Genomic DNA, 12,531 nt, shown 5'->3' with positions numbered 1-12,531 from the left:
GGCTGATAGATGCTTTGCTTTCAAGGTGACTGGACTTTCTCAAAAATGAAAGTATTTGTTAAATGCGAGAATCAGTTAACCAAGTGAAAATCAAAGCAACACAAGCACAGACCTTGTGTTACTGCTTGTGTCACCTGCACACGTTGGCACTGATCTTAACACAGCTTTCACAACAGGTGATTTCAGAGTGCCTTACTCATAGCAGTAAAGCTGGGACAGGATGTTGCATGGCCTCACTGAAAGAGGCATGCTGAGATGCTTTGACATGGTGATCCTTCTAATCCTTCACCATTCTTCAGTTTTTTTATCTCCTTCCCCTTCTTGCTCAGCCCCGCTGCCCCAGGCTTGCTCCTCCTCCTCAGAAGTAGCAGCAACAGCAACAGTGCCCAAAAGGCTTCAGATACATTTTTTTTCTGTGGCTCTACTCAGTACAAAAGTCACCCCATAATTTCTGGGAATTATCCACATGGTTAAAATCTCACCTCCTAGATGATCCAGGCAACTTGCAGCTGCTACAACTCACTGACCTCCAAGGGCATAAGATCCCCACTCGTATCTGCTGATGTGCCCTATCTGTATGATTTCCTCTCTGGGAAATTAGGTTAACAGAAGTCAGTGTGTTACAAGGAGCTTTCTTTGCTTATGAACCAGAAGTAATCTGGGAATCTGGGTGGAGAGACGGGGAGATAGGGGAACAGGGAGACAGGGAGACAGAAAGGGAAGGAGGGAGGGGCAGATAGAGGCAGACTTGGTGGCTTTCTTATTTATTATTTCTTTTAAAAAAATAAAATTAAAAAATGATGAAAAAAATACTTAGAAGGCAAGGTTTCCATAGGAAAAAAATATTTTATTTTTTTAAGAACAAATTCAGTTCGAAACAGACGTGGAATGTGATTTTCATAATTTTCATTTTCTGGGAGCTAATTGCAATGTGGAACTAAAGCAGATTTCAAACTTATTACCGGCTAGTTTAAAAACAGAACAAAACAAACAAACAAACAAAACAAAAAAAATATTTATAACTCAAGCATAATACTGTGTTACAAACTGGACAAAGAAATTCTTAAATAAATATTCATGGTACACAATTTCAGCACAAATATGCGGCAATTTGGCAACCTTTATACCATTTTTTCCTCAATACAGTGCAAAGGGGAATGACACTGCCTTTAAACAAGCTGTAGCTAAATACATTGCAAAATTCAAATTTTATACAAAACATCTTGCTCGGACTTTATAAAAAACCAACATTGCTCTATATACACAATCTGGTTAAGAAAAGCCATTTTTGTCTTGTTTTCATGTGTTTTTTTTTTCTTTTTTTTTTTTCTTTTTTTTACTTAAAAAGGTGAGTAAGGCTACTGTAACACCCCAAATCCATATACAGTAAATCTGAACCTATTTACAGCATCTTCACTTAGACATGATGGTGCAAATTCCAAGTCAGGTGACTAGGGATGATCATACAAGCAAGGCATTTACAGTAACTTTTCAAAGCTGAACCAACGTCAAATAAAGGAACAGTTGGTAGATTGTCATAATTCTGCACCAGACACAAAACAGATGCACAGTACATTTTTTTCTCTTTTTTTTTTTTTCCCCCCGATTGGTTGCAGGTTGCTCTTGAGCAATTCATCTCATTTTTTTTCACAGTTTAGTACATAACTAGAATGTAGCCAACTGATGAAGCATAGGTTTGATTTGATAAAAATCAGGATCAGCAAACCCATCTTTTCCCTTCCTCCCCCTCCCCCAAAATAAAATCTTAATGACTTACAAGAGAACCTTGTATGGATGGATTCACAGAAAGGAAGGGTTGTTGAAAAGAATTACATATGTACTGTAGTTAGTCACCATGGTAACCTTCCACAGAACCATGGGTTGGGATTTTTTGTTTTGTTTCTCTCATTTGGACCAACATCCCAACGTCATTTTCAGGTTCAGGAAACAGAGAAAGTGATAATTTCTGTGACAGATTTTTTTTTTTTCCTTTTCTTGCAGGTACTCACTGGAGGTCTGAGAACCCCAAAATGCTGTTGCTACATTTTCCTTCCAAATCAGAAAGGAAAGTGTTACCATAGTAACATGACTATGTTAGAAATGTCTATTTGCATAGCACATATAAAAGTAGAGTTTTCTTATTTCCTCTCCAGGGTGGGAGCTTCACAGGAATAGCCACGCTAAAGAGAAAACTTTAACCCAAACCCCCCTCTCTAAAAATCTCCATGAAATCTACAGAACACTTTAGCTCATAAGGCAAGGGAAAACACAACACAGAAAATAAATGCCGGCACACCTTGTCACTGTTAAATATGTGATGCAGTAACATCGATTTCCTGATTCTTTGGGCTTATTTCCTCATTTTCTCTGATGAGAAACCTTTAAAGGACTTTGGATTTTGTTTGTATATGCTCTCATTACCATTATTTTTGGATGGTTGTTGTTTTTCCCAGAAGCAGTTTCTGCCTTTCTTAATGTATGCATATATATGCATACATAAATACATATATATGTATATACACACACACACATATATATGTAGAACGATGACAAGATTTTAGTTAAGACTATTTAATTGCCGCAAATGAATTTCACATCTTCTGGTGTAGATTCTGTGCAATCTCAAAATATATATTAGTAAACAAAACAAAACAAATAACAAAACAAAAAAGAAAGAAAGAAAAAGAAAAGCTCTTATTTTATATCCCTTGTGTTCTATACACCTATTATAAATAAGACATATCTTCCTTCTCCATCTCAGTGTCATAATTTATTTTATTCTTATGGACTGCAGGAGGTTTGCCGTATGTGCTTTAACTTTGCAACAGAGCACCAATGAACTGCTGTGCCCATTACAGTACTTACATGTACTGTACAGGTACAGCACTAAGATAAACCAAAGCGTCAAAAGGCTCAGTCAGAAAAAAAAATCTGTTTTACTTTTAGAGATGAGCAAGACTTTTTTTTTTTCTTTTTTTTTTTTTTTTCCCAACCTTACCAGTGATAGAATTACAGCTCATTTGACCTGTTGGCTTATAATCATCTTGGTCAGATTTGGCTCTCTGCTATTTTCTTAAATGCTTTCCCTGTGTTTAGTATAATGTGACAGTATAGCAGCTGAGTCTGCTTAAAAGTCTTCCAAAGCAGACTACGTTTTTGCTACAGCTTCAAAGCTGTACATTTTATTGCCAGTACCGCAACAGCCCGGCCCTAATATCCTCAGCGGCCTGCTATTGTCTTGTCCGCTCTAAGCTTGTTCACTTCCTGACAATACCCCTTTGTTCTACTGTATTGAAGGTACTTTTTTCTGCACACTGGTATTTGATAACCGTGAATTCCTTCAAATGCAGCTGTAAGCCACAGCGCTTGTTATTGTGTCTCCTATTTGCCTCTTAAAACTTAGCATACCAAAGTGCTGTGCTACCTATTTTTTTTTTTTTCTTCCCAGCTTCTATTTTTGAGGCAGCAGTATTCAATTTCAACTGCAGCCAGCCCTTCCCTCCACCACCCAGTCCTGCTCTTGACCTGTTGACAGCCTAACTTTTTGGCTGGAAGGCTCCTTACTATCAAACACAATTTCTATAAATGCATTACCCATTCAAGTGAGGCTGCTGTAGCAGATGGATGGAGCACAGATCTCCAAACATTAATGTTCCATTAGTGATTCAGGAGGTGGAGTGAAAGGAAATCTTATGTGAAGGATGGCAGAGCCCCGGATAACAGAAATAAATGGAACAGTGACGGACTAAAGCAAGAGAACTTTGACAAGTCTTACTTAGACACCAAGGTCTGTGTGACAAATCCAGTATGCACTGAGAGAGACACACAAAAGTCAGAAGATTGCATTTCAAGCTTGATATCCTAGAGCACCTTCCCAGGATGCCTACAGCTATTAACATCCATGGATCACTCCATCTTCCCTTGGCTTTTGTACATGCCTGAACGCCTGCGGCACATGGCTTTGAGGATGATGAATGTAACAAGAGTACAGCAATCAGAATGGGCATCTTCTACATAAAAGTCTTCCAGCTTTTAGTGAATACTGATTCACCGAGAGAGGAATTCTACAGACTAGGTAAGCTGTCCAGCTCGAGTCGGCTCTCGGAGAAAGAGCTGTCGCCTTCTCTCCCCTGTGCTTGAGTCAATCCTAGCGCACAAGCGTCATCACAAACCCCAACAGAAAGCATTTGACCAGTGAGTGTCCTCTACGCCTCAACTGTACCACAGAATTGGTTGTGTGTTTCTCAGACCTTGTAGTAAATGTTTGCTGGACTCTGAGGAGGCATCTCTTGAACTATGTACACCGGATGTCCATAGTCGCCGCTGACCTTTTCATAGTGGGGGCAAAAGACACTGTCTGCAGTCCTTAGAGGAATGATAATGTCACTGGGCTCAGAACCATTGTTGTTGCCACTGCGTTTTGGGGTGGCTAATGTACTAAGTGAGAGAGTTGTAGTGTGTTGCGGGGAATGCTTCCTGTGTCTTCTCCGGTACTTCAATAATAGAACCACCAAAGTGATGATGATGACGATGAAAATGATGCACCCTGATGCAATCCCTGCAAATAAGGCCACCTCTGAACCCAGTATACTGGAATGCCCAGCCTTACTGCCATCTGTGCTAGATCCTGGAAAGAATGGAAATACAACAGATAAAAGTTATTGCCGTCCTGTGACCCGTTTACACTGCTTAAAAATGTGTAGAGTAAGCAAGACTGGAAGAATTAACTGACAGCTAAACTTTGACAAACCAATTACCCTGTTAGATAGCTAAATGCAAACAGCCGAAGTCAGCAATCAATATTAAACAAGACTTTGTGTCTGTTGGTCTCACTTTTGTGCTGCTCCCAAATCACCCTGTTTCATACATCATCATCCATCAGCAGCAAGGACTGGCACTGACAAGGCAGCCTTTGATGCAGGCTGCATCTTTTAACAGATGCTGACCAGCTCAGGGCAGCAGAGAGGGGTGGGACAGGACTGCAAGGGGAGAATAACACAGGGAAACAACAATTCTCAGAATAACTGGTACTATTTAATGTCACATAGTTCTTCTATTTTATCTGTCGGATATTGACTTAAGTGAAACTCTCCTTAGTGTCTCTTTATGTGGACTCCTCATGCTTACGAATGAAACAAAAGAGCTTGAGGCAGTGTGGGAGATGGGCAAAATGATTATGGAGTATATCTGTTTGCATTACGTAACTGTCACCTATTTAAAAGAACACAACAACACATATCAGGTAGTCATAAAAAGCTCACATGCTGAATAGCCTGTTGAATATTGTCACATTATTTGTCACAAAAATTAAATAAATGCTCACTTGACACTTTTCTCATTTCAGAATTTGAGCTGACTTCTCTCTCTTGATGCTCCCTTACATGCAGAACAATGTTCCAGATGCTACGTCCACATAACTGTGAACTACTGGAACCTTAGCAGGAAATGGCTGAAGCCTGCCCTGTGACTGTCATATTGAAGATATCAAATTACACAACTAGCACAGAAAACATGCAGCCATTTTTGGGAACCCCAAAATCAACAGTCAGCAAGCTTTGCTTTGTTACATTCCCAGTTTATAGAGTTTTCCTCCAGAGAACTTGTGTTTTAGAAATTAGCTTTTTTCTTGCTCACAGTGTTTGAAATGCATCTTCAAGATTTTTGTTTGGAACCATCAGATCTGTTTATCTTGTTTAGATAATTTTTTTTTTAATTTAAATTTAGTAAAAGACCAGCCAATCACGTATAGACTTCGTATGGTCAGTTAAAAGATCAGGACATTAATTATAGATGCCTTGAAATAAACTTTATAAATGGCTGTCGAGAACCACTTGATAATGTATTATACGGGAAGAGAAAGACAGAAAGACTCGTTCATCTGCCAGAGTACTAAATGTAAGGAGCATTTACCATCGTAAAGCTGCTTACAGAATGTTCTATCCAAAAACTTTCCTGTAAATGAGTGATATTCTTACAAGATGTAATTAACTTCTACTGCAGTGCAAAAGAGGGGAAAGAGCAGCCGTTGCCAAAACTCAGAGCTCCAAAATCCTATCCACCAGAGCATCAGAACTGGCTTTTGCATCATCTCAGTATGAAAACATTTGATTTTCTGACATTTTAATACTAAAATAAAAATGTGTTTGGGGACAAAGGATGGTCTGCCACAGCCCTTCACTTCTCATGTGAAACCCCATAATACCTACCTGAGTGGTCCTTCACAAAGGGACTGGTGGTGGAGCTCTTCCCGTTGGTACCAGCTTCCTGCTCAGGACGCTTGGTCGGGTCCGTGCTCCGCGGTAACCCTGCAGAATTGGGATCTGTGGGAGAGAAAAATGACTCACTGTAGCTTAGGTGTCTGATGATATTAAGCCTTCTAAGCCGGCTATAGGTATCTTGTGAAACACGGATAGCTTTGAACAGAAGAATCTTTATGCAAAGGACTAGGAGATACAAGAATGTAATTTTCCTTTTAAAGCAAAAATGGTTATATTAGTTAGTTATTTCAGAGGTTTAAATTGTGAGGCCATCTGCAGAAACTATAGGGACTCCTGTAATTGGCAAGAAAAGCTTTGCAGATGACATTTCAGTTTAACTGAGGAAGTTGATTGACTACTAAACCAACTTCTACTTAGAAGAATAATTATTTCTTTCTGCACAATAGGTTATCTATATATGAAAAGAGACAATGAACAAAAACCTCTCTGTAACCACAATTCATAACAAGCAAACTATAGAAATATTAGCTTCCCTCCTTTCATGTATTTAAAATAATTTTGAACAATGCAGTTGTGGCTTTTGTTTTTAAAATGAAAATAAAAATGACTGAAACGCATAACTCCCAGGTGACCTTTCCTTCTAGGGAGCTCTCCAATGAAGAGATCTTATTACACCAACCCTCCTCCTGGAGAAATCTGTCAGTAGCTGAGGAGCAGAAAATAGGCTTTGCTTTCAGACTGTTAGGGAGGAACAACCACACTAGACTCGGCTGGCTCTCTGCTCTATGCTAGCAAAAGAAGCCTGAAAACTAAAAGGACACTGAGACTGATCAAAGTGATTTCATGAAACAGCAGATGGTCTTTACCTTGTCCAACTTTCATGAGGATCTTCATGGTTTTTGTCTGGCACACCCCTCCCTCCTGGTTATCCAGGCCCTCCAAAGACCCATTTGATGTTGCTGATTAAAAACAAAAATAAAATAAATAAAAATAAAAATAAAATCAGGAAATCAACAGGCAAAGTGATGTGACATGAGTGTCTGAAAGCAGAAGTCTTTCAATCTACCGGGACCTGTCCTTGTTGCTCAGGCTGACCTATGGAAAGTTGTGAAATGTTGAAAGCCAAAGGAATGAATACATCGGTAAGCTGTACAATACATACAAATGGAGGAATGTGTTACCAAGGTTTCAAATTTACCCAGCAGCTTTTTTTCTACACACAATTGACTGACTGACTGATCCGGACGAAAACACGGCACCTTGCTAAAAGTTGATGGAGTCAGCTGAAAGGGAAGCCTCAAAGGAGCAAAGCACTGGAAATTTACCTTTTTTTTTTTTTTTTCAACAATATCTTTATAATCACCACATTACACCTGCTTCCTCTATTACAAATCTCCTACTGGAAGAAGCAAAGGCATACAAAAGACCCAGGTGAAAGCTGAGATTCTACACTGATTGGAAAACCATTTAATATTTGAAAGTACAATCTCACTTTTCTCAGCATTGAGGAGCCTCTGCGGGGGCGAGCTGGTGGGGGGGGGCACACTCTCTTCTCACAGAAACCTTCCAGCTCATGCAAACAAACGGGTGCTTTCCCCTGTGTTTACATTGTTCTCGCTTATCTCTCCATGCTTGCTGGAACCGCACACCCCCGCACAATCCCGCCACCCGCAAGTGAACGTGTGTGTGTGAAGCACAGCTCCAGGGGAAGAGTCCAAAAGCCTTAAGTCACCTCCATGAGGGCTAAACACCCTGATGGCTGCAGGTAAAATCCTTCAGCTGCTCCTGGGCATGGGGCACCTCTGCCACCCTGTGCACCGCACCGGGCCCTTGCCATGGTGGTGGCGCAGCAGGCCGTGGTGGCATGGCTCCCCAGAGACCAGTCCCAGTCACACAACTGGGACGCTGCAAATGAATCAGGCGGGGGAACGCCGCCTCGGCAGCCCCCACCAGTGCATATGGTCTTGCACCCTGGGTGTTTCTTGAATCTATGTATCCAAGACCCCAAAAGCACAGACAAGCAGATGCATGCTCAAGCACTGATACCAGGCCACTGACTAGAGAAAACAAACAAAATGAGAGAGTGCAGAGCTTGCCGCTTGGCGCGGTTCTGGTGAACTGCTTAAGCAGCACTTTTCTACATGTGCCTCCCTCTTTTCAGGCTAGGGATCTCATTCAACAAGGGCTTCACACTGCTCAGATCTTTGTTTTTAATTCTCACTCCTTCTCTTTCTGCTTCCTTGGGGATTTGCTTTCAAATGCGAGCAATGTATATTTCCTTATTCCTTCACAATGTCTTCCTAGCCCCATGGCAGTATTTTTCTTGCTCTAATCTTCTCTCTAGCTGTAAAGATATAAACCCCATACCGCTGAACCCTGCTTCCTAGCCTTTGATCTACTTCTTGTTTTTGTTCCACTCCTGCCTCTTTTGTGACTAACTCAAATTACAGCCACCGTACGAACTTCCCAAACACTGCTTTCTTTTCCTAAAATTCCCGTTTCCCTGTACACAGGCCCTCCCAGTTCCTCCTCTTGTTCTCTCCCCACTGTAAAAACATGGCAATGGAAGTACGTGAAACTACTGCTTTTTGTGGACTTGCAAAAAGACTTTTTAAAATATAAAAGAGCACAATGAGTAATTTAAGATAAAAGCAGATCTGAAATGTGCCACTGCATTGCAAGGCTCAGAAAATAATGGAGACATATAGTTTTGTTTTCTCTCTCTCTCTCTTTTTTTTTTTTTTTTTTTTTCCAGAGGGAAAAAAATCAATACTAAGAACCAGTTCTGGACATAAATCAAATGTGTCTTTGCTGAAAGAGTTTTTTATGACCTATTTGCCGATGTACCAGAGCACAAGGACAAGGGAAAAAAGCAGTAAATAGAAATACCAAAGCTGAGCATCAACTGAAAGTGCAACTAATAAACACTGACTTTGTCTTGCTTTTTTGTTATTCTTCCTTTGCTTTTTAATCTAGGCTATGGGGGTTCACAGCTCTTTAAGCATCTTCTACTTAATTTTAATTGAATAGTGTTGCTTCTTCTGAACATCAATGCCTTTTTATTCTTTAAAGGCCTATCCATTTAACCTACAGAGCAGGAGACCTCAATAAGATGCAGAGGATGCAGTCTGACCTCGGTACAGAGTAAGAAAGTAAGACGGCAAAAAGAATGTAAAATTACTTCAAATACAGTCTCCAAATGAGAGGGACCAAACGTACAATGAGTCTGGTTGTGTGCCTGTGCGAGTTCAATCTGCCTCACTTGCTTGCTAAAAGAATGCTTTCATAGCTTTGATGTCAGATGAATGAATTTGCAGAAGTATTCACTTTTTCCACAGTTCTTCAAGGGTTTTCTGAAAGCCTATGTTATAGCTCAGAGTAGAGAGTGCTACATCCTGAGGAAGGGAGAATTTTCAAAGAGGAGAGTTTCAGTGACAAAGCAAAGTTTCAAACTCAGCTTCTCACTGTAATTAAACCGACAATTACCCAAGGCCATTGGAGGAAATTATTTCTCAAAATTCATTAAGACTATCGAAATATAACCTCACATATCCCCAGAGTACCAGGGAGAGAAAGTAGGTAGTTTAAACACATACTTTTAAGCTTTGAAAATCAGCACACAGAGAGAGAAGTAATCTGGGACATCAGAGAAAATAGTTTCATAGTGCTAATACCCCTTGACGGTTTAGTGTGCAGAAGTCAAACAAGGGAGCAAGCACAAAATATTTCTCAAACGCTCACTGCTGTCTTTTTATATTGATCTCCAAGTGAAAGTTATACCCAGTATCATCCAAGCCCCTCCGTTACACTGACATTTCTGCAGAAAAGTAACCCTGGACCTGTGCTTATATTGATGTTTTTTTTGTTTGTTTGTTTTGTTTTGTTTTTAAGTGCCGGTAATACAGCTTTGGGTATAAACACAGAAACATTACACAAATTCCTTGTGCTATGTGAAAAGGGAAATGCTACTCTCTGGTTGTTTATATGGTCAAATTTTAGAACCTCCATTCAGTTTATTTTTATATACATATATATATTTATATATAAGAGCATTCTTTTACATTTAGGTCTAAATATGGATATACTTGAGAGGAATTTACTCACATACAAACTATCGTATATGACCCTGCGCTAAGAAGACTAGACACTACTTAAATATTAACATTTATTAATATTAATAAATGTAATGATAACTTTAAAGTTTCTCAGAAGTATTGGATGTTCTCAGGATCTCACACTTCATGTTAATATAGCAACACATAGGAAACTAAAAGTAAGTATAATGCTGCTAAACAGCTAAGGAAATGTTTTTAAATTTTTTGATGGATAGATACCTCTGATTTTCTGAGATCCATCCTGTTCCACTTGTGTCAAATTACAAAACTGAAACTTACAGTCAAAAACAGATTATTCAGTTTACAGATTATCCACACCTACAAATAAATGCATATATTTAACCTAAAATCTCTATTAATTTTAAGACCTTCAGAAAAATCATGATAATTTATAGCCAACGTTTGTCAGCAGTAAGTCAAAACTGCTGTTGCTATATAAGCATCATGTGTCTGCATTCGTTGAATACAACAGAAGCTGTCATTTTATACGGAGTACAAGTTTGGGTTTTCAACTTTTACTAAAAATGGATTCTTATGAAATTATGGTTAAAAATCTGCTGATACATCCTTACTTTGGAGAAGACAGTATACATTTTCAGTTTCATGAAGCACTTTCTTAACATACCATCTCATTTACACAAACAAAAATTCAGACCAAATAATTTCATGCTAGCTCTGCCTTTCCTTCTTTAAGATACATATATATAATTGATTGGTTGGTTGATTTTTCCTCAGAAAAAAAAGGGGGGAAACTAAATCAATGTATGATGTTTTACATTTATTTGCTGTTAAAACTTCACAGGCTCTGTTTATTGTATGAAATGCATTAGTCATAAATGCAGAGGCAGGGAATCAGTGAACGAAACAGAATCAGCTGACAAGAATAGTTTCTGGCTATGATTCTTATACAGTCCCCATGGAGAGGAAGTAATATTACATTTTAATATGTCTTCATTTGATTGTTATTACCCTGCCTCCCAGGAGGCTAAGCCACTGCATGGATCTTGGCTGTTTTCAACCTATCAGGTTGGTAGCACTGCTCTAATCAGAAGGAGAATTAAGCTGCTGGATTTGTGCCTGTATATAGCTTTTCATTCACAAAGAGATTAGAAATGAAGGCACAGTCACAAAAATTCAGCTTCCCTCACTCTTATAAATACATATTACAAAATTAAAAAACACCATCACAATTACTTAAAAGGAAACACAAGCAGACTAAAATCTCAACCTCTTAATTCTGTTGCAATTATTACCCATACGTTTATGTTTAGGGATTGTGAGAAACATAACCTACTTGCCAAATTAAATGTCACATCCCTTGAACTAACACAACTTTATAACACATGCGTTTCTGGACCCTGAATATGAAATGGACTACATGCCTGAAGAGGGAAATTATGAACATCATTCTTGGTTTTTCTGTGAAAACTAAACAGACCTTAAGACACAGACTACAGGAATGAGTGAGTGATCTCAACTGATGGGTGAGGGCAAAATTGGCTTTGTGTGTATGGATGATCAAAGACACATCAAGAATTAATTGCTGCTGGTGTGGATCCGTTAAGAGGGAAGAAGAGAACTACAGGTTTCTTTGGGGCAGATCAGTACTGTCCAATAGTAGTGATGTTCAACCTCTTTTTTTCTTAAATACTCCTTGAAGTCAGCACCAGAAAACAGGTTGCTCAAAAGCAGAGCTAAATAAAATCAAATAAACCTATCCATCTCTACTTTTCCACAGCTGTGCTGTTTCTCTGCTTAGAAACAGAATGGAAAAGCCTATACAATGCAGCAGCAAAAATCCACAAAAGCTTTAGATCCAACAGTAGTAAGTTATTCGTAATACAAAGCTGCAGTTGATCTAATATGCAGTCAAGGATTAGTAAGCACATGTACAGCTTTTGAGTTTTTTTGAATTTTATTAAGTAACAGTACACTATTTTGGCCAGGCATCATGTGTTTACGCTCTGACTGCTTTCATCTGCTTTTGGTCTTTTTAATGACTTTCTCAGTAAAGCACCAAATAAATAATTCTTCTTTCCCATAAATTATCTAACTTTATGTGACAGGTTTAAGAACACCAGAAATCACACACTGAGAAACCACAAATCACAGATCACAACATGGTGGTTGTTTCTAGACCAGCCAGGGATGAAGAACAAGGCAGCTGAGGTAATAGAAAGAGTGTTTTAATTAAATAA

At 39.0% G+C, this 12,531-nt stretch overlaps 1 protein-coding gene across 1 annotated transcript in view; it reads right to left on the bottom strand.

Annotated features, from left to right (window-relative positions):
* Nucleotides 1-543: 543 nt before the first annotated feature.
* EFNB2 (ephrin B2) overlaps nucleotides 544-12,531 on the bottom strand; it is a 44,868-nt gene continuing 32,880 nt past the window's right edge. The window contains exons 4-6 of the mRNA XM_035318423.1: nucleotides 7,085-7,177; nucleotides 6,207-6,320; nucleotides 544-4,627 (exon numbers count right to left, since the gene is read on the bottom strand). Of these exons, the coding sequence (XP_035174314.1) occupies nucleotides 4,245-4,627; nucleotides 6,207-6,320; nucleotides 7,085-7,177 (590 nt within the window). The 3' untranslated portion in view covers nucleotides 544-4,244. The remainder of the gene's footprint in view (nucleotides 4,628-6,206; nucleotides 6,321-7,084; nucleotides 7,178-12,531) is intronic.

Source organism: Oxyura jamaicensis, chromosome 1 (genome assembly GCF_011077185.1).
Source record: "Oxyura jamaicensis isolate SHBP4307 breed ruddy duck chromosome 1, BPBGC_Ojam_1.0, whole genome shotgun sequence".
NCBI classification, from domain to species: Eukaryota; Metazoa; Chordata; class Aves; order Anseriformes; family Anatidae; genus Oxyura; species Oxyura jamaicensis.
Note: the sequence above shows the minus strand (reverse complement) of the source record. Positions and strands in the feature narration are given on the sequence as shown.